Consider the following 20,110-nt stretch of genomic DNA (forward strand, 5'->3'; position numbering starts at 1 on the left):
AATAGAAATTGGAAGAATTCACCAATAGCCTCTTGAAAAAGATCCCAAAAAGAAAACTCCTAGGAATATTATAGCCAAATTCCAGAGTTCCCAGGTCAAGGAGAAAATACTGCAAGCAGACAGGAAGAAATAATTTGAGTATTGTGGAAGCACAATCAGGATAGCAAAAGACCTAGCCAAATACCACCTGGGTTCGGTGACAAGATATAGATCAGGACACCTGGAGATGGCCCCACTCCAGCTCTCTAGTTCAAGGTTCTCTCTCCATCATGCCTCCAGCTCAGGAGATATATTCAGGGCAATGCCACCTAATCCCATTCTTCAAGCCAGTGCCCTCACAGTTATGGAATGTGATACCTCTCTGCAGTTCTAGTTAAAACTGATCATTCATTTAACAGCAAGCATTTTGTCAACACGTCTTGAGTGAACATTTACTGGGTACCTAGCAGTGTACCAAGTCCTGGGGGCAAGAGCTACAAAGTTATAACATTCCATATGCAAAAAGGACAATTAGATTAGATCCAGAGCTCCTTGGGCAGGGACTGTTTCAGTTTTTTCTTTGTATCCTCAGGGCCTAGTGCTTAGTAAAGTCCTCAGTAAATGGTTGCTGAATTAACCTTCCCCAAAACAAAAGTACCTGTATCATCATTACTTTTTTAGTGTTGCTAGAAGCAAAGCTGAGTAATTTAAATAATGTTGCCCAGCTGTCTTGGAGAAGGTCTGAGATAATTACAAAAATCTGGGTGTGAGGCTGAACAAGTCATTTAACCTCTACTGCCTCAGTTTCCTCATCGGTAAAATTGGAATAATACCAGCACCTACCCTTCAGGGTTGTTGTAAGGATAAAATTCGATAATATCTGTAAAATGATTCACAAACCTTAAAGTGATGTATAAATACTAGCTATTATTATTATTATGAGAAAGAGGAGAAAAGGAGACAAATGATGAATCCCCATGGGCTTTTGTGGAGTTAGAGGCAAAGACTTGCTGGTGAGATGTAAGGAGAATGTCTCTCTATGTGTCCAGGAGCTGTGAAGGTGATAAAACCTATTTCTCGGAAAGGAAGAAGCATCACCTGCTGAAAGCTAATGAAGATAGTAGAGAACTAGCCAGCTACTTTCTTTGATCTAAGAGAAGCTGCAGTAAATATCAGGCTAAGAAAAAGAGATTCAGCTTAGATACAGACCTACTATCTTCTGGGAGCTGAGGAAAGCTTCAGCAATTTAAGCTGCATAAGAAAAACAGGAACAGTTAGAAAATGAATACCACCTGCAGGGAACTGAATAGTGGAGAATGAGAAAGTTTCAGAGACCATGTAACATTGTGCAGATAGGCCATGGAAAACACTGACAAGGAGGAATAAGAATTACCTGTTCTCATAGCTTCTGGGATTACTCACTAGTGGGAATTGTTAACTTTTGAGGGCTCAGGGAATACTCCTATTTTCATTAATTTGTAGATTAAACTGTGATTTGAACTTTGTGAACCTATGTTCTTGTAGGGGGAAGCTGGTGCCTCCCATTAGAGGGATGTCATAGATCTAAAATTCTGAGATCATCTGAGTGGGGACAACAAGGTGAGAAGTCCTCAAAGTGTACCCAGGGAATTCATGGGAGAATTGAACCTCTGACATAGATTGTCATTTTTTTTTTGCTTTTTGGAGGGCAGTTGGGGTTAAGTAACTTGCCCAAGGTTACACTGCTAGTTTTTTTGTGTGGGTGTTAAGTGTCTGAGGTCAGAACTGAACTTGGGTCCTCCTGACTCCGGGGCTGGCTCCTTACTCACTGTGCCACCTAGCCGCCCCTGACATAGATTGTCTATTCTAGACAATAGGCATACAAGTACGAGGGAAAAAAATGAAACAATCTCTGCTAAAAATGAGCATACATTCTAATAGGGAAGACATTGATTTTGGCCCCTGGGGCAAGCAACATAAAGAGTCCTCAAATTCACTTTGAAAATAATTCAGCGAATTAGGATAAATTCAGTTGAGCATAAGAAAAAATTATTCATTATGATGGCCTTAGATAGATTATTGACAATGGGAACCATCTGGTAGCTTACCATATTAACTAATTATTCTTGCTAATTAGAGGGTAAGCTCAGCTGCCAAAGGAACATGCTGTCAATGTGTAAATGCAGCAAAATTTTTAATTGCACAATTATTTTAATTTTTTGTAATGTTGGCACCCTGAATCAAAGCCCTAAGTGTCTGGTTATAACTTTAGTCTTTCTGCTCATTATCCCTTTTAAAAGGATATGACTGCCTGGGGTGGGGGAAAGAACCAAGGAGGGAAACAGGCCAGAAGCTCAGTTTTTTTCCTACTCTCCACCTAGAAAATTCAAACCAGTTGTCAAAAACTACTTCTAACATAAGACTTTTTCTGATACTCAACAGCTAAGCGCATCTACCCCAAAATTACATCATATAGATGCCATTGAACGCTGCTGTTTGTCCTTTGTTCCCCAAGAGGACCATGACATTAGGTTGCTATTATTGTCCCCATGGGCAGCTAGGTAACACAGTGGATGGAGGACAGGGCCTGGAGTCAGGAAGACTCATCTTCCTGAATTCAAATCTGACCTCAGACACTTACTGGCTGTGTGACCCTGGGCAACTCACTTAATGCTCTATGCCTCAGTTTCCTCATCTGTAAAATGAACTGGAGAAGGAAATGGCAAACCACTCCAGTATCTTTGCCAAGAAAACCCCAAATGTGGGGGGGGGAGGGGAGATGGGCCTCACAAAGAGTTGGACATAACTGCAATGACTGAACAACAACAAATTATTATCAGCATTTTACAGGTGAGGAAATTAAGACTGAGAGAGGTTAAGAAACTCGCCCAGGGTCACGTAATGATCTGAAGCAGGATTCATACTCAGCTCTTCCTAACTCTAAAGCTATCCAACTTACCCATTAGGCAATCTAGCATTCATTTACAAAGGCATAAATGGCATGTTTATCAAATTTGCAGATGACAGAAACCTGGGGAGCAGACAGCATGGTGAACTGAATTGAAAGACAGCTTCAAAACCAGGAAGACCTAAGTCCAACAACCATAGTCCTGCTGACTATGTGACCTTGTAAGATGCAGAGAAGGTGCCCATTTAAGGGAGGGTGTTTCCTCTCCTGGAAGTTCCTTAAATCAAGGGTCTAGTCTCTATCCCTAACAAAGCCAGGATAACTGACACATTAAATGATGAGATGTTTGTTGTTCTGTGGGAAGCAAAGAAACAGCTGATTTCTCCTTAGCTAGAAAGAATAGTGAACTTCAGAGCTCTGAGGGATTATTCAAACCTGACATTCTATGTTCTAAGGTCCCTTCCAGCTCTGATCAGCCTCTAAGAATCCCAGACCTGGAACAAGTTAAACAATAACAAACAAATACATTTTAAAAAGGAGCAACTTTGAAAGACCTAAAATACTATCAGTTCCATGACCAACCGTGATTCCGGAGGACTGATAGTAAAAAAAAAAAAATACTCCCTTCCTCCTGACTGAGTAGCAAGAGGCTTAAGAAACAGAATGAGACAGATTTGAGGGCCTGGACAGTATTGAAAATTTGCTTTGCTTAACTACACATATTTGTAGTGACCATTTTGATTTTCCTTTTCCTTTTTTTTTTAGTGGAGATAGGGGAGGAAGGGAAAATAAATGTTTGGTATTTGAGAAAAGAAAACATCTCTGTCCTCAGGAACTTAGAGAATAAGCTGGGGAAAGCAGGCACACACAGCCAATACTTACCCATCTAAGGTGGGAGGAGTGGGTGGGGCAGGAAGAGAGACTGAGGCAAGAGTTGAGGCAGAGTAGCTAGAGTGAGTGAGAGAGGGAGGAATTTTGCCTAGGGGAACTTGTTTGTGGGGAGGTCTAACAGAGGGAAGGCTTGGGGATGTTGGCACTCCCTGGATTGGTGATGTGTATAAACTTCTTTGTTACCATGGTTGGATCTGCTTTCTGGCCTCTAAATAAATATTTTGGTTTCATCTTTGAGGAAGAGAGTTTGTTATATTTTGTGATTCAACCCTGGAAATACGTCTTGCATATTCATAGTGGCTGCTATGGGTATCATATTGGCAATATACTTTCCAAGTTACAAAATGCTTTCACTACAACAAAATGTGATTTAAGTAGGGTATTATTTTCCCCATTTTGTAGATGAGGAAACTGAAACTCAAAGTAGGGTAGTATTTTGGTCAGTCTTTTAGCTAGTAAATAACAAAGCAGTTCTGGGACTAGAACCCAGTTCTCCCAGACTCCATGTCTTTTGCTCCTTCCATGCATGTTACTATTTTGCCTTAGGATAAGGGCAGTGAGCAGCTATAGGAGAAAAGGACGGAGAACTTTCACACTTGGCTGCTCCCAGTGTTTCTGAATGTCTGTAGGTCATCATCAAAACACCCATTATCCATTCCCCCCACTACCTGATTCTTCAGTCTCATGCCTCTCAACCTTCATACCCCAAAGTTCACCTAAACACCACTCTCCATTTCCACTGTGACCTCTGGAATTCCTGTTCTTTAGGCAACAAACTTCCCTTCATCCTAGAGCTTTTCCTCTTCCATTTCCTCCATCTTCTAGGTATTACTGAAACCTGGCTCACCTGATGACACACCCTCCCAGGTCACCCTTTCCAACACTGGCTGCACCTTTGCTCATTCCCCTCACATCACCAGCTGAGATAGGGAAATTGAAATCTTCCTTGTCCTCCATTACAACTTCTAGGTTCTCCCCCTACTTCCATCACTCAGTAACCTCTCCTCCTTTGAAATTCATGCAACTCATATCTACCACATAATTAAAATAACTGTAGCTGCTATCTAAAACCTCCAGGTCACTTCCTTTTCTTCCTCAACATGTTTATGATCTGGTTACAATTTTTCTCTCCTCCCCAATTTCTGCCATCATACTTGGGGACTTCAACATATACATTGACTCTCCTTCAAACACCCTAGTCAGTTTCTCAACTTATTCACTTCCAATTACCTGCTCCTCTACCTCACCTCAGCCACACGCAAAGATTGTTGTTTTCTTCATCTTACCATCACGTGCAAATGCACCACCTCCATGTTCAAAAATTCTGAAAGTCTCTTAGCTGACTAGAATCTATTCTCTTTCCACCTTTTGTTTTGCCTTCCTTTACCAAACCCTACACTTTGCCCACACTGTGACCTCCAGTACCTCTACTCTTCTGTTCTCTCTCAGGCCATTCATTATACTAGCCACTCTCTCTTCTTTTATCCATCTTGACCCCTTAGTGAACCATTTAAACTCTACACTGTTTTCTTCTCTTATCATATTACCCATTGCTCCTAACCTTAGCTTTAGATCATTCCCACTATCCACTGCCTTCACTTCTATACACATGCTGCTAAATGAAGGCAGAGAAAATAATTTAACCATTCTGACTGGGTCCACCACAAATTTATGTTACACAACCTCAACTGGGCTCTCACCACTGCCAGGCAATCCTACTATACTTTCTTCATCAAATTACTATCCCATTCCCCATAGTGACTCTTCAAACTTTTTGTTATCTCTTCTCAAACCTCTCATAACATCTTTCCTGTCCACCTTCTCAACTAAAAATACAGAAAAAAATTGAGGTCATTCAATATGAGCTCCCACTTCTCCTCTCTTCCTCATCTCCTATCACTTACATGCTGCCACTATCTCCTCCTTCCCATCTGTTTCATAGGAAGAGGTGACCTTATTCCTTATCAAGATTAATCCCTCTACCTGTATAAGCAATCCCATTTCGTGTCTACTCCAACAAATTGCCCCCATCTGTCATCCCCATTCTACCACTTATTTTCAATTTCTCCCTGTCTACTGGCTCTATCACCTACAAACATGCCTATGTCTCCCTACCTCCCTAGCTCAAAAAATTGTTAGTTAATCCTTTTAAGTCTGTGAACTATGATCCTATATCTCTTTTGGCCTTCGTGGATAAGCTCCTTGAAAAAGCCATCCATAAGAGTGCCTCAACTTTCTCTTCTCTCACTATTTTCTAAACCCCTTAATCCATCTTCTGACCTCATCATTCCACTGAAGCAGGTCTCTCCAAAAAGGACCAATGGATCTGCTAATTGCTAAATCCAGTAGCCTTTCCTTAATCTTCATTCTCCTTGAACACTAAAGCCTTTAACGCTGTTGACCAACCTTGTCTCTTTGGTAATCTCTTCTCTACAGATTTTCAGGACACTGCTATCTTGGTTCTTCTCCTGACTGCTCCTTCTCTGTTTTCTTTACTGGGTCTTCCCTCAGATCATAACTTCTAAAGGTAGGGATCCCTTAGGGGACATCTTCTCTCCTCCTTCTACACTACTTCACTTAGTGATCTTGTCAACTCCCATGGATTTAATTACCAACTCTAGATTGTTCATTCTCAAATCTACTGATCCTGACCCAACCTCTCTGCTGACCTCCAATTTCACATCTCAAATTGGCTTTCAGATATCCCAAACTAGATGCCCAATAGACATCTTAAACACAACATGTACGAAATAGAACTCATATTCTTTCCCCCTGAACTCCCCCTTCTCCTACCTTTCCTACTACTGCAGAAGGTAACAATACCCCCAAATTTGTTACGTAGACATCATCCTCAACTCCTCATTATCTCTCAGCCCTTTCATATCCAATCTGTTACCCAGAGTTGTCAACTTCACATTTGCAGTGTCTCTCTAATAAGCCCATTTCTCTCCTCTAACATTGCCATTACACTTTTGCAGGACCTCATTGCTTCACACCTGGACTACATACATACATTTCAAGTCATCTTCAAATGATATGATCTCAAGGTCCTTGTCCATCTTAATTGTTCTCATCTAGATGCTCTTCACCTTACCAATGACCTTCCCAAATGTAAAACCCAGAACTGAACACATATTCTAGATGTGGATTGACCAGAGCAGAGTACAGTATAGTAGATTCCAGAGTGGTGACTCCATCAGTGTTGAGGTTTCTAAACTGAATCCCTAAGTGTGGACAGAAGCTGAGACACTGCCCTCTATTTCCCTGCTCTCAGTATAAAAACAAAACTGTGTTCAATCTATTGGGCTAGAGGCACCCCACCAGGGGAAAAGTGGCTCCTTCAAGATAAAGGGCAGAGGGAAGGGAAAGAAAAGAAATCACAGCTCAGCTTTATGCCAGCTGAGCAACAACTTATCACGTAACTAAGAACTAGTGTGTGCTTTACTTTTCCCATGGGTAAGCTGGTTTTTTCCCTAGAAAAGAGCTGTCTAGCCAGCAGCCAAGTCCATCTGCTCTTCAGTCTAGTCCCACAATTGATTCCCCACAAGCTTTCACATTCTAGCTCCTTAGGGATCCAAATGGGCCTTGGAAATGATGCCTTACTGTCTATGAGATGGAATGCATCCACTGCTTGGTAATTAGCAAATTGGTCTCATCTCAGAGACTTCAAGACCCATAAATGTCTCTAGGGATCAGCACTGTTTTTCAGTAATGCTCTGCAAATGAAACCCCAAACCCAAACATCTCCTAATTTATTCCCCAGAAACTCCTAATTTGCTGAACAGAGTGTTGATATCCTGCTCCAAGAAACCCACTGTTCTCATTTCGGTATCTACTTAGAAGGGAAAGAATAAGAATCCTTCACTATAATAATACTAACTCCCCTTTCAATAATGCTTTAAAGGATTACAAAAAGTGCTTGTCTTTATCTTTTCTTTTTTACAGTTATCTTTATTTTACAAATAGACGGAGGGACAGAGGCTGTACTTAGAAGGGACTTTAGTGATAGAGTCCAACACCCAGTTGGGCACATGAAGAAATGAAACCCAGAGACATTAATTAATTTACTTAAAGTTGCAAAGATAGTAAGTGGAAGAGTCAAGTTTTTTGTTTTTTGGTTTGTTTTTTTTGGGGGGGGCAATTGGGGTTAAGTAACTTGCCCAAGGTTACATGGCTAGATGTTTTGTGTGTGGATGTTAAGTGTCTGGGGCCAGAATCAAACCCGGGTCCTCCCAAGTCCAGGGCCAGCGCTCTACTCACTGTGCCACCTAGCCACCCCCCAAGAGTCAAGTTTTAAACTTAGTTCCTCTGAGTCCCACAAGCAGCAGCATGGTACCCCGGAAATGGACACTGGCTCTTGAGTGGTAACTCCTGGGTTCAAATGATGATAAGTATGATGATATTTGTAAAGTGCTTAGCACAGTGCCAGGAACATAGCAGGTTCTTAATAAATACTTAGTCCCTTCCCTTGTTTTGTACTACCTGTATAACTTTAGCTAAGACATTTTACTTTCATGTACCTATACAAAAAAGAGGATTGAATTAGCTGGTTCCTCAGATTTTCAGATCCAGTATTCTTTTTTCCACTATTCTACTCAGTTCTCCCCTTCTTACCACCAGATATTTAGTCTTTCCCATTCTAACAATAGTCTCCCTCTGCTCCTCCCCATAACGTTTTAGCTAGCCACCACAAGAGTTTCCATTTTTAAACCAAAAGATCATTTTCCCTTCAATAGGAAGCCTCTTATAATACTTTCCTCTCTTCCTCAATGTGTTGATTAGTTTTGATTAGTTGGTGAGTTGTCTAGTTTTGCTAAACTGCTTTTTCTTTATTTCTTTTTTTAAAATTACTTTTGTAAGGACTGACTAATTGGGTAAAGGAGAGGGTGAAGATATATTCAGAAATGAAGGTAATATTTTTTTAAATGGTTTGTTTGAAGGCAGTGCCTTGTAAAAGAACCATAGGCACTGAATTGTAACCCTTGGAGAGCTGTCATTTTCTTTTCTTTTCTCCACTTGCCTTGAAGGGAAAAATGAGGAATCAAAAGAGTTTCTCTCCAGCATCTGTGACCAGCAACTTTGGGGAAAAGGGAGGAGGGGAAAAGAACAAGGAGGTTAGGGATTTGGGATGGGGAAAGGAAGATGATGAAAGTCAGGAGTGAGGAAGAAAAGAGAAAGAATGAGTAGAGAACAGGAGGATGGAAAAAGAGAAGGGAAGAGGAGGATGGGGAAAGGAAAAGGAGAAGAATGGGAGAGAAAACTAAAGGAGAAGTAGAGGGAGGAAGCTGCTTTATATCTATTAAGGACATTGAAATCCTCCTAGTAACCCTGGATTCAAAACAGAGTAATCTTTGACTTCTTTTGCTCCCTCACTATCTCTCCATCCCACTTATTAATACAATTAGTTGCCAAGTACAGCTTCCCTTAAAGGTTTCTATCATAACAGTCCTCTCATCTCCATTCACACAGCCACCAGCCTAGTTCAGAAGGTCCTAATCACCTTTTATATTGACTACTGATTGTGGATAGTAAAGTGCCAGGCCTGGAGTCAAGAAGAACTGAGTTCAAATGCAGCCTCAGACACTTACTAGCTGTTTGATTTTGGGCAAGTCACTTCACCCTGTTTGCCTCAGTTTCCTCATTTGTTTTTATTAAAGCAATTGGGGTTAAGTAACTTGCTCAAAGTTACACAGCCAGTTATTTCTGGGTGTGGTGCTAAGTATTGGAGCCCGGATTTGATCCCCAGGTCATCCTGACACTGGGGCCGGTGCTCTTACTTGCTGAGCCACCTGGCCACCCCTCAGTTTCCTCATTTGTAAAATGATCTGGAGAAGGTAATGTCAAACCACTCCGGTCTCTTTGCAAAGAAAATCTCAAATGGTGTCACAAAGACTCAAAAACAACTAAACAACAAAAGCAAATTGATTGAGATAGATTTCTAATGAGTTATCATCTCTCCCTCCTCTAATCCATCTTCCATACAGCTGCCACAGCAATCTTTCCAAAGCACAGGCTTATTGAAACTCGATCAAAAGTCTTCGACAACTTTCTGCTTTCTCTGGGATAAAATACTCTATACACCAGCCAAACCAACCAAACTCAGATACCTTTTATTCCTGCAAATTCCCATACCATCTCTTGCACCTGTACACAATGATAAGCCTTCCCTCTCATACTTGGAATGAATGCCTCCCTTATCTCAGATTTTTTAGTGTTGTCTAAAAAATAGTATTTATATATAAATAGAAGAACACAAAAAGTACATTCTTTAAGAAACATAAATCTCCATTTCACATCACTTGCTTTTTAAAATAGTATATAAAATAAATTCTACTCGTTACTTTCAAAACTGCCCTGTTGATCTGTGCTTCCTTCTGAGTTTTCTTCTATTCTCTTATCTCATTTTAATAAATGTTGCAATGACTTTTTTTAAAATTACCTTTCTCCTCACCCGCCACAAAGAACTCTCCATTAAAAGGTAGAAAGTGGGGGAAAAGGCATGGTGCTTATGGTGCAATGATACACTATTCACATACCACATACTCCTTAGCCTGGGATTTAAGGCCTCCCATGATCTGGCTTCAGCTCTTTTTCTTTTGCTAACTAAAACAATTGAATACACATGTTTTTACAGAGCCTCTACACAAAAGAGTCTTTGGTGCCAATAAAGTCACATAGCATCATACATTGAGATGTAGTATCCAAATGAAATCATTGCACTGAGTGTCATCTGGTAGAGATGCTAATGCCCTTCATTTCTGTTTTATGGAGGTAATGTTTCAGAACCAATTACTTCCAAATTAGATACCTAACTTCTAACAATACAAAACAGCACTTGGTGTAGTCAAAAAAACACATTGGATTTGGAGTCAAAGAACCTGGAACCAAATCCCAGCTGTCATTTACTGTCTGTGTGTTCTTAAATAAGTCATTTAACTTTTCCAGGACTCATCAGTGAAATGAAGGGGTTGGAACAGATGACTTCTAAGGTCACTTACTATGATTCTGCCATACTCAAGAAAAGCTAGCGCAAGTTCAAGGAGAAAAAAAGTTGTGAAATTGGACTTCAAACCCTGAATTAGCTAGAGTAAATTAGTAAGCTGCCTACTTCTGTGCAAAGATGTAGCAATAAACATTTTAAATATATGCTGGAGGCTTGGTGGCTCAGCCCTGAAAATGAACATTTTAATCTGTTTTGGATATGCTGAAATTTGCATTGGGAGAGGGCATCACTCATAGTTCCCTTCATCATTGAAATCACACTGCTTGGTACTGGGGATTCAAAGTCAGAGACTGAAAATGAAGATTGCATGCAATTTTGTTTGTCTTATTAGGATTTTACATTAAAAAAAGCTCCTCCAAGGCCAGACCATTTCATTCTTGTCTCCGTGTTGCCTGCACCTAGCACAGAGTTATCTGTCACATAATTCACACAATTGTTTGCTTGTTTTTTTTTTAACTTTATTCTTTGTGTTGTTGCATTTTAAGTTCTGAACTGTCTTTCTCCCTCTCCACCCTACTCTAGAGGAGGCCCCCATTTGACATAGATAGATAGATAGATAGATAGATAGATAGATAGATAGATAGATAGATAGATAGATAGATAGATAGATAGATAGATAGATAGATGATAGATAGATAGAAGATAGATAGATAGACAGACAGATAGACATAGAGACAGACAGATAGACAGAGAGATAGACATACAGACAGAAAGAAAAAGAAAGATAGACAGACAGAAAGGTATGCATATATAAACAGATATGTATATCATATATAGATATAAATATAAAACCATACTATACATATGTGTATTTATCAGTTTTTTCTCTGGAGGTTGATAGCATCTTCCTTCATAAATCCTTTGTAGTTTATTTAAATATTTGTAATACTCAGAATAGTTTGTTGAATTGAAGTGGACAAAACCATACTTCCCCTCAAAGAGTATATTCTCAGTAGAAGTTTTCTAGTTTTTGGTGGTGGTGGTTGTTGTTGCTGCTGCTGCTGCTGTTTTCAATAGTAGAAGAGTGCTGTGCAAACTTAGGAGCCACTAAAGATAGGCATAACAATGTAGTGTGTGGGAGACTTGGTTTCAAATCACTCCTCCAATGACCAGCTAACATCAACTCCTGAGGAAAATCACTTCATTGTCTAGCCTAATACTTCCTTTAATTTTACAGCTAGACTAGATGATCTATAAGGTTGTGTTAAATTTTATGACAGTATTAGAACTAAAAGACTTTAATGCTTAATTGTGACATTTAGCCAATCAAATTCATACTTGCACTATTAAGTTGATTATTATTATTATTATTTTCTTCTACAACACCAATAAAAGGGTAAGGGATTAATTTGAGTGTTATTTTACAGTCTTCAATTTTTTTTCTCCTTCAGTAGTGTGACTATTCCTTGAGTCTCAAACAATCTCTCTTTCCTGCCTTATTTCACATTTTCTTATTTCATATTTTCTCCTTTATGCCTTTAAATCTTTCTGCACTCTGCATGTCAGTCAGACTCAGCTACTTGGAGTTTCTCAAATCCAGATGCCATTTCTTACATCTGTACATGATTATAAACCTCCATACTACGTAGGAATGAATAGCTTCCTTATTGAAGTTTTTTTTTAGCATTTTCCAATAAAAGGTATTTCCATTTACATAGCAGAATATAAAAAGTGGATTCTTTAAGAAATCTAGATCTCCATTTCCCATCTCTTGCTTTTTTTAAAGTACATATTAAAATCTTTTTGTTACTTTCAAGACTGTCCTATTGGTTTGTGCTTCCTTCTGAACTTTCTTCTGTTCTCTTCTCTCATTTTTTTTCAAGATCATGATGCTTGTTTTGATTGTGATTGACTATTCCCTCCCTGGTATGATTTTTCCTCTTGAAATACTTCCTCCCTATTCTTGATTGTTTCTCTTTGAAATTTGATGTCATTCTGTATCATACTGTTTGTGTGTATACATGTATGTACAACCCTCCTTTGTACATTTCAGATAAGATTGAAGTTCATCTGATGTCCACTCCTGCCCACCCCTTTCCTCCATGTTTGTATGTTCTCCACACACACTCCAAATATGAAAAGTATCTATCCTCTTCTTCCTCCTTACTATGCCAGTATATTCCTTCTACCTCTTTGCCTTCTTCAAAACCTCAGAATAGAAACAGCCTAGTCCCCAAGACCCCTGTTTTTTTCTTATTTTAATCCCTTAGTACCCTGTACATTAAGGTTTTGAAAACACATATTTTATCTTTCCCTTTTAGAATGGTCATACAACATCATCATACAGATCCTTCTAATTTGTCATATAAATTTACCTTTCTAGGTTTCTCTAGACTCTTGTGTTTGTATTTCAAAGTTCCTACTTAGCCCTGGTCTTTTGATCAGAGGTAACTGAAAATCCTCTATTCCATTAAAGATCTATTTTTTTCCCTTGTAGGATTATATTTACCTTTGTAAGGTAAATGATTTTTTTTTGGTTGCAAGGCTATACCTCTTACCTTTTGGAAATACTATATTCTAAGATCTGTTTTTATTTAGTAGAAGACGCCATGTCTTTTATGGTCATGATTGTAGCTTCTAGGTAGATGAACTGATTATTTCTGAATACTTACAGTATTTTTTACTTAGGGAGTTCTGAATTTTGACTATAATATTTCTAGAACTTTTCCTTTCAGGATTCCTTCCAGTGGGTAACAACTGAATTCTTTCTAGTTCCAATATATCTAGGCAATTTTTATTTATCATTTCTTTTTTTCCAAATCCAAACTTTTTTTATTTTTAGTTTTCAACATTCACTTCCATAAGATTATGAGTTCCAAATTTTCTCCCCATCTCTACCCTCCCTCCACCCCAAAATGGCTTGTAATATATAAATAAGAATTAGAACCAATGGGAGAAACCACAAGAAAGAAGAAACAAACAAAAAAGAGAGAGAGAGAAGCAAATAATATGCTTTGATCTGCATTCAGATTGCATAGTTCTTTTTCTGGATGCGGACAGCATTTTCTATCATGAGTTTTTTGGAGTTGTCTTTGATCCTTGCCTTGCTAAGAAGAGATAAGTCTATCAAAGTGAATCGTTGCACAATGTGGCTGTTACTGCATACAATGTTCTCCTGGTTCACTTCACTCAGCATCAATTCATATAAGGCTTTCCAGGTTTTTCTGAAGTTCGCCTGCTCATCATTTTTTATAGCACAATAGTATTCCATTACATTCATATACCACAACTTGTTCATCCATTCCCCAACTGATGGGCATCCCTTTAATTTCTAATTCTTTGCCACCACAAAAGTGCTGCTATTTATTTATAGTTTCTTAAAATATATTATTTGGGGGGCAGCTAGGTGGCACAGTGAATAGAGCACCGGTCTTGGAGTCAGAAGGACTAGAGTTTGCATCCGGCCTCGGATACTTAACACTTGCTAGCTGTGTGACCTTGGGCAAGTCACTTAGCCCTAATTACCCTGCCCTCCCCCCTCCAAAAAGCAAATATATATATATATATTTGGGCTTTCTAAAAAATTTGTAGTTTTCAAAGAGTACAACAGTTCTTGAATTAACTTTCTTGGATCTGTTTTCCAGGTTAGTTATATATTATAGATAGAGATAGATAGACAAATATGTAGAGAGAGATAAATATTAAGATCTCTCTTTCTCTCTCTCTATATATATATATATACACACACACAAATATATATATTATATACATATATCAGATGTACTATATTTTCTTTTATTTTTTCAGTCTTTTGATTTTTCTTTAATATTCCTTATTGTTTCATAGAATCATTGATTTCTGTTTGGCCCTTGTATAAGGTTTGCTACTTTTTCTTCTGTACTAAGTCACTCTAGCCCTTTCTCTCAAGATTCAGGCTTTTATACCTTGCCTTTCAGGATTCTAAAGTATTCTCAGGAGTTTTTGGAATGTCTCTTCTCTAATACCACACCCTCAAGCCCCCATTGGTTATGTTCTGTCCATTTTTTGACTCTAGTCACTAGGACCCTCAATTCCACTAAATCTAACATCAATTAACTTTTCCCGAGGGATACTTATTCAAAGACACAGAAAAAATAAGCATAAAAATATTTTCCTCTAACACCTTAGAAAGGTACTCTCCCCTATACCACCTTTGTCTCTGGGGAGAGTACATTCAAAACTTAACTCACTTCCCATGTAACATTGTCCCACCAAGTTCATGTTCAGAGGTGAGACCCAAGGTTATGGAATCAGATTCGTAATAGGTTTTTTAAATACTAATTGTCATTGTTGTTTTAATTTAATCATCTTTCCAGTTTTAGTCTCTAATGTGATGCTTTGTAGCAAGTCCAGGATTCCCCTTCAGCCAGTTTGCTTTCACACTGGGGCTAAATTTGGTCTCTGACTTTCCCTTTAATCTCCTTCTCCTTACCTTTCTTCTCTTCACTTTCTATTTAGCAAACTTTTTAACAGCATCTAGCCATCTATATGCCAGGCACCATTCTGGGCATGAGGAATACAAAAGCAATAAGGAGATAATCCCTATCCTAAAGCTTCCCCAAGGGACCTCCTACCACTGAATCAAGATTTTCCCCTTTCTTTCCCCATTGCATTATTCTAATTCCCTTTCCTTTATAGCTAAAGGTCTTTCTTCTGGTCACTTGCAGAATGTATTTGTCATTAGAATGCTTCAATTTAACAACTATATGACTTGGAGTTTCCAGTATATAGTTTGTTTTTATATCCCCCTCACCAAGAGAATTCTTTCTATTGGCACTTTGTTTTCTGTTTTCAAAAGTTCTGGAGAGTTTTTCTGCATTATTTCATACATTATGATGTTCAGGGTTTTTTACTTCTTGAGTTATTCTTAAATTGCCTCTATGCATTTTGTTTTGGTGATTTGCTTGACTTCCATGGAGATCATGTTTTCTTTTAATGTTTTTACTCTTTGCTGTTGTTCTTTAAAATTGTCCTTTACTGGGGCAGCCAGGTGGCGCAGTGAGTAAGAGCATCGGCCCCGGAGTCGGGAGACCCGGGATCGGTTCTGGCCTCAGATACTTAACACCCACACAAAATAACTGGTCGTGTAACCTTGAGCAAGTTACTTAACCCCAATTGCTTTTTTAAAAAATTGTCCTTTACTTCTGTATATTTGTATTCCCAATCAGCAGTTTTCTCTACTGTTTCTTTAATAAGATTTGCCCCTGTGGATTCAAATTTTTCTAGTCTGTTTATTTTATGCTTTTCAGGCCATAAATTCCATTTTCACAATTCTTAATTCTCTCTTTTTTCTCTTTTCTTTTTTTGAGACAATCAGGATTAAGTGACTTGCCCAGGGTTGCACAGCCAGTTTGAGGTCATATTTGAACTCAGGTCCTCCTGACTCAAGAATTGGTATTCTCTCCACTGCACCACCTCGCTACTCCTTCTAAATTTTCCCTTAAAGCATTCAGGAACATCCCTCTATGGTTTCATGCTCTCTTAGGAATTCACAGAGTCCTGTGTCTCATCAGGCATTGACTCATTTTCCTTTGCCTTACCATATTTATTCAGAGACAACTGGACTTGTTCAGATGGTCTGAAGACCACATTCTTTTTTTGTTTGTTTGTTTTTAGTATCTTCCCTGTTAGTTTATTTGTTTGTGTTCAAAGTTTTTAACTGTTTTCTTTTTCCTAAAATCCTTGATACTTTTAATCTTTTTTCCTCTTATATTCCCCTAAAATTAGGCAGAGAACTCAACCTTTGTCAAAATTAGGTTTTCTTATTCAGCAGTCTGTGAATGGATTTCAGAGGATCCATGAACTTGGATGAGGAAAAAAGTATTTATGTTCACTAACCTCAAACTATAATTTAGCATTAAATTTCCTTCAATTACAAATAGAGGCAATAAACCATTATTTTGAAGAGTCCATGTACCTCACTAGACTGCCAGTGGTGTCCATGACACATAATAAAAGTAAGAATCATTGACCTAGATGTTAGGAATTTCCCTAGCTGGGGGCTTGGAGCAATCATAATTGAATTCATAATTTTTTGTTTAAAATAAATTCCTTAAATTAAGAAATGGGGGGACCTATATCAACCTTAGAAGCCATTATGTCACCTTCTAAGGTTAAGTTGAAAATGAACTAACTGTTGTAACAATTGAAAATGAATAATTATTGCAACTAATTGATTAGAACAGTTTTGAAATCCCACTATTTTTCAGATGAGAAAAAAAAAGACTGCAGGATTGGTTGTTGGGGACAGGTGTGTGAGAGATGGCATCAAGTTAAATCTATATCCCAGAGTATAAACATGATAACACTGCCAAAGTGGGTGCTTTCAGAACAGTAAGGTCAATTGCCACAGCACCCAGTACAGTGGTCTACCTATATATTCCACTAATGTGGGAGCAGACTGAGATCATATGACCAAAGATAAAGAGCAGAAAGTTATCGTAAAGGTCATCTAGTCCAAGGATCTCCAAACGTTTTTTGATCATATACCCCTATCTTTTTCAGCACAAACTTCTAATATATACCTACTTACTTATTTTTAGAGTATCTACATACATGTACTGCCATCAAATATCTTATGTGTATTATAAAACCTATACAAAACATAGAAATTTCAAAAGGGTCAGATAAAGATTAAATATTTTAAAAAATATTTTACCTACTAACAGTATAGAAGACCTTTTTCCTCTCACCAAAAATATTTTTTAGGTGAAAGTAATGTGATTTAACATACTTCATTTTTTTAAATCTTATATATGTCCTGAGGGTAAACAATAATTGTGTTAGTGTATTGGAGGTTGAATTAGAATACACCTCACGAAGCATGCACCCTGGCCACTTCCAGGGAGACATGAAATTAATGGTGAGGAAATAGTTTTGGGAGGATGAAGCAACAACCCCTTAGTCTCTATGGCTAAAACAAGGAGATGTATAAAAAAAAAGAGATGGCCACTGAGTCAGAAAGTGGACACTTTAGCCCACTGAATTTAAAAGGGAAGAACAAATTCTACTCTTGTTTCCTTTCTTTCTCTCTGGAGTGTGTGTGTGCTATAGAGCTTCTCTGGGCTTCCCAAGATGGAGAAGAAATAGGTCCAAACTAAGGTGGTGACTAAGTAGAGAAAAGGGGATGGATATGAATTGTTTTGATTTTGGTTTTCTAGATACAAACCACAATTTCCTTAGAATTTCCCTGAGGGGCCAGCAACTCCCTGTGTGGAAGAAGGGAGTTTGGGATTTTGTACAGCAGCAGGAGAGGGAGGAGTAGAGAAATGTTGGCCAAGGATAAATGAAGTATAATTATGTTCTCAACAAACCTCACAAATCACCAGGAATGAAGGATGTCCCTCACCTCTCTACCTTCTGGTTGATTGATCACACACCCCCTTGGCACCATAGCAGGGCTCACTTTGGAGACCACTGCTCCAATACAATTCTCTCATTTTGTGAACAAGGGAACAGAAGCCCAAAGAGGTTGTCCAAAGTCACAAGGGCAATAAAGGAGAGAGCTAGTATTCAAACCAAGGGTCCTCCAACTCCAAATAAAGTACTCTGCAATGCATCAAATCAAAAGATAGGCATACCTGAAACATGTGAACATGTCTGAGGACAATGTGGACCAGAACAAGGGTGATAGTCATCCAGTCTTTTATTGAGTCATTTAGGAGGAGGATTCATTGGATATACCCAAGGAGAGATGAAGAGAATATGGGGTTGGGAGGAGAGAAAGGAGTAGAACCAAAATGTAAACAACAGTAAGCAAACTCCAGAAGAAGATGGTAGTCATGAAGAGCAATGGATACCACTGAAAAAGCCAATTCATACAGAGAAGAGTATGGCAGTCCTAAGAGGACCCAGCACTTGGAATCCACAGGCTGAACCCCCAAGTCACACACTTATCTTCAGCAGGTCCATGCCACAGAACAGAACTAGAGACCCAGACAACGGGAGAGAGAGCCCACCCTTTAATTCTACACCAGAAATGAAGCCTTGCCTGTAGAAAAACAACCTTCCCATCTCCATCTGTGACTCCTACTTGTCAGTCCTCTCACTCTTCATTTTTTAGTATACTTGACGTTGGCTCCCAAAAGCACAAAGTCCTAGAGATAAAAGTGCAGAGAAGACAGGAGAGAACGATCATCCTCTGCTTCCCAAAGAGACTCTAATTTAAGGAGACACAAGTCATTTCCCTTGGGAACCCTTGGGAAATGGAAAGTCCTATTCTAACTAAAACAAAATCAACCCAGAGAGGTCATAAATACTCCCTAGATCCTGTGATCTTAGTAAAAACACAGCCTCTGTCAGCCGCTTCCCTATTTATTGGTCATTTTACAAACGGATGCCTTTCTGGAGGACCAGCTAAATGTCCCTTTCTGTCACCTAAATTTTCTCTCCCAAGCATACAACAGCAAAATTGTGAGTTGCCTGGCATTACACTTCTGCCCCCTGATTAATTTCCTTTCATGCAGAAAAGAATCAATTTCTAAAACTCAAGGCAATGGCAGCTGTTGTTCGCTGTTGGATAATAGCAAGTGAAGACCCTTTTCATCTTCATCAGTTTCATCATCATCATCATCATGGCAGTATGGTACTTTGGAAAGAATTTTGACTCTAGAATCAGAGAACCTGGGTATAAATTCAGCCTCTCGGTTTGGCTAGGTGGTGCAGTGAATAGAGTACCGGCCCTGGAGTCAGGAGGACCTGAGTTCAAATCCGGCCTCAGACACTTAACACAACTTAACCCCAATTGCCGTCCAAAAAGCAAAAATAAACAAACAAATAAATAAATTCAGCCTCTAAGGCTTAGTAGCCAACAAGCATTTTATCAAGTGCCAATTATGTGACTGGGTGAAGTGCTGGAGATATAAAGACAAAATATGCAATAATCTCTGCTCCCAAGGATCTTGTAGTTTATCCGAAAAGTGAAAACCTCCCTGGGGGCTTAACTTCATCATCTGTAAAATGAGGGCACTGAACTAATTGGTCTCCAAGGTCTCTTCAGCTTTATATCTTCACCCCTCTGAGTTGGCTTCCTAATTTTCTATTAATTCTATCCTTCCAAATAGTGTTTCCAATACAACTGAATAATGCTGGGGTTACCTGATTTTTTCAAATAAGAAGTGAGAATGTATGTGCTGAATTTCTTCCTTTGGGTACTGAGCTCATATTGCCATTTCTCCATCCAATGGGAAAGACTAGTTCAATAATGGCTGCCTGGCATGGAGAATTTATCAGTTTTTTTCATTCTTTTTTGAGATTGAGTTATACAAACTGGCTATGCATATGTTCCACATTCCATATCACTTCTCCACAATGTCAGTAGACAAGTTTGGACACTGAAGAAGAGTTGAGAAAATGCATCTCTCTCCCTTCTT

The 20,110-nt window shown here is 38.8% G+C and overlaps 1 protein-coding gene across 1 annotated transcript in view; it reads right to left on the reverse strand.

The window, feature by feature from the left end:
- Positions 1-18,366: 18,366 nt before the first annotated feature.
- LOC138142489 (lipopolysaccharide-binding protein-like) overlaps positions 18,367-20,110 on the reverse strand; it is a 30,753-nt gene continuing 29,009 nt past the window's right edge. The window contains exon 15 of the mRNA XM_069063505.1: positions 18,367-18,835. Within this exon, the coding sequence (XP_068919606.1) occupies positions 18,791-18,835 (45 nt within the window). The 3' untranslated portion in view covers positions 18,367-18,790. The remainder of the gene's footprint in view (positions 18,836-20,110) is intronic.

Source organism: Petaurus breviceps, unplaced genomic scaffold (genome assembly GCF_028583685.1).
Source record: "Petaurus breviceps papuanus isolate PSGF00001 unplaced genomic scaffold, PetGlider_PUasm1.0 90591, whole genome shotgun sequence".
NCBI lineage: Eukaryota > Metazoa > Chordata > Mammalia > Diprotodontia > Petauridae > Petaurus > Petaurus breviceps.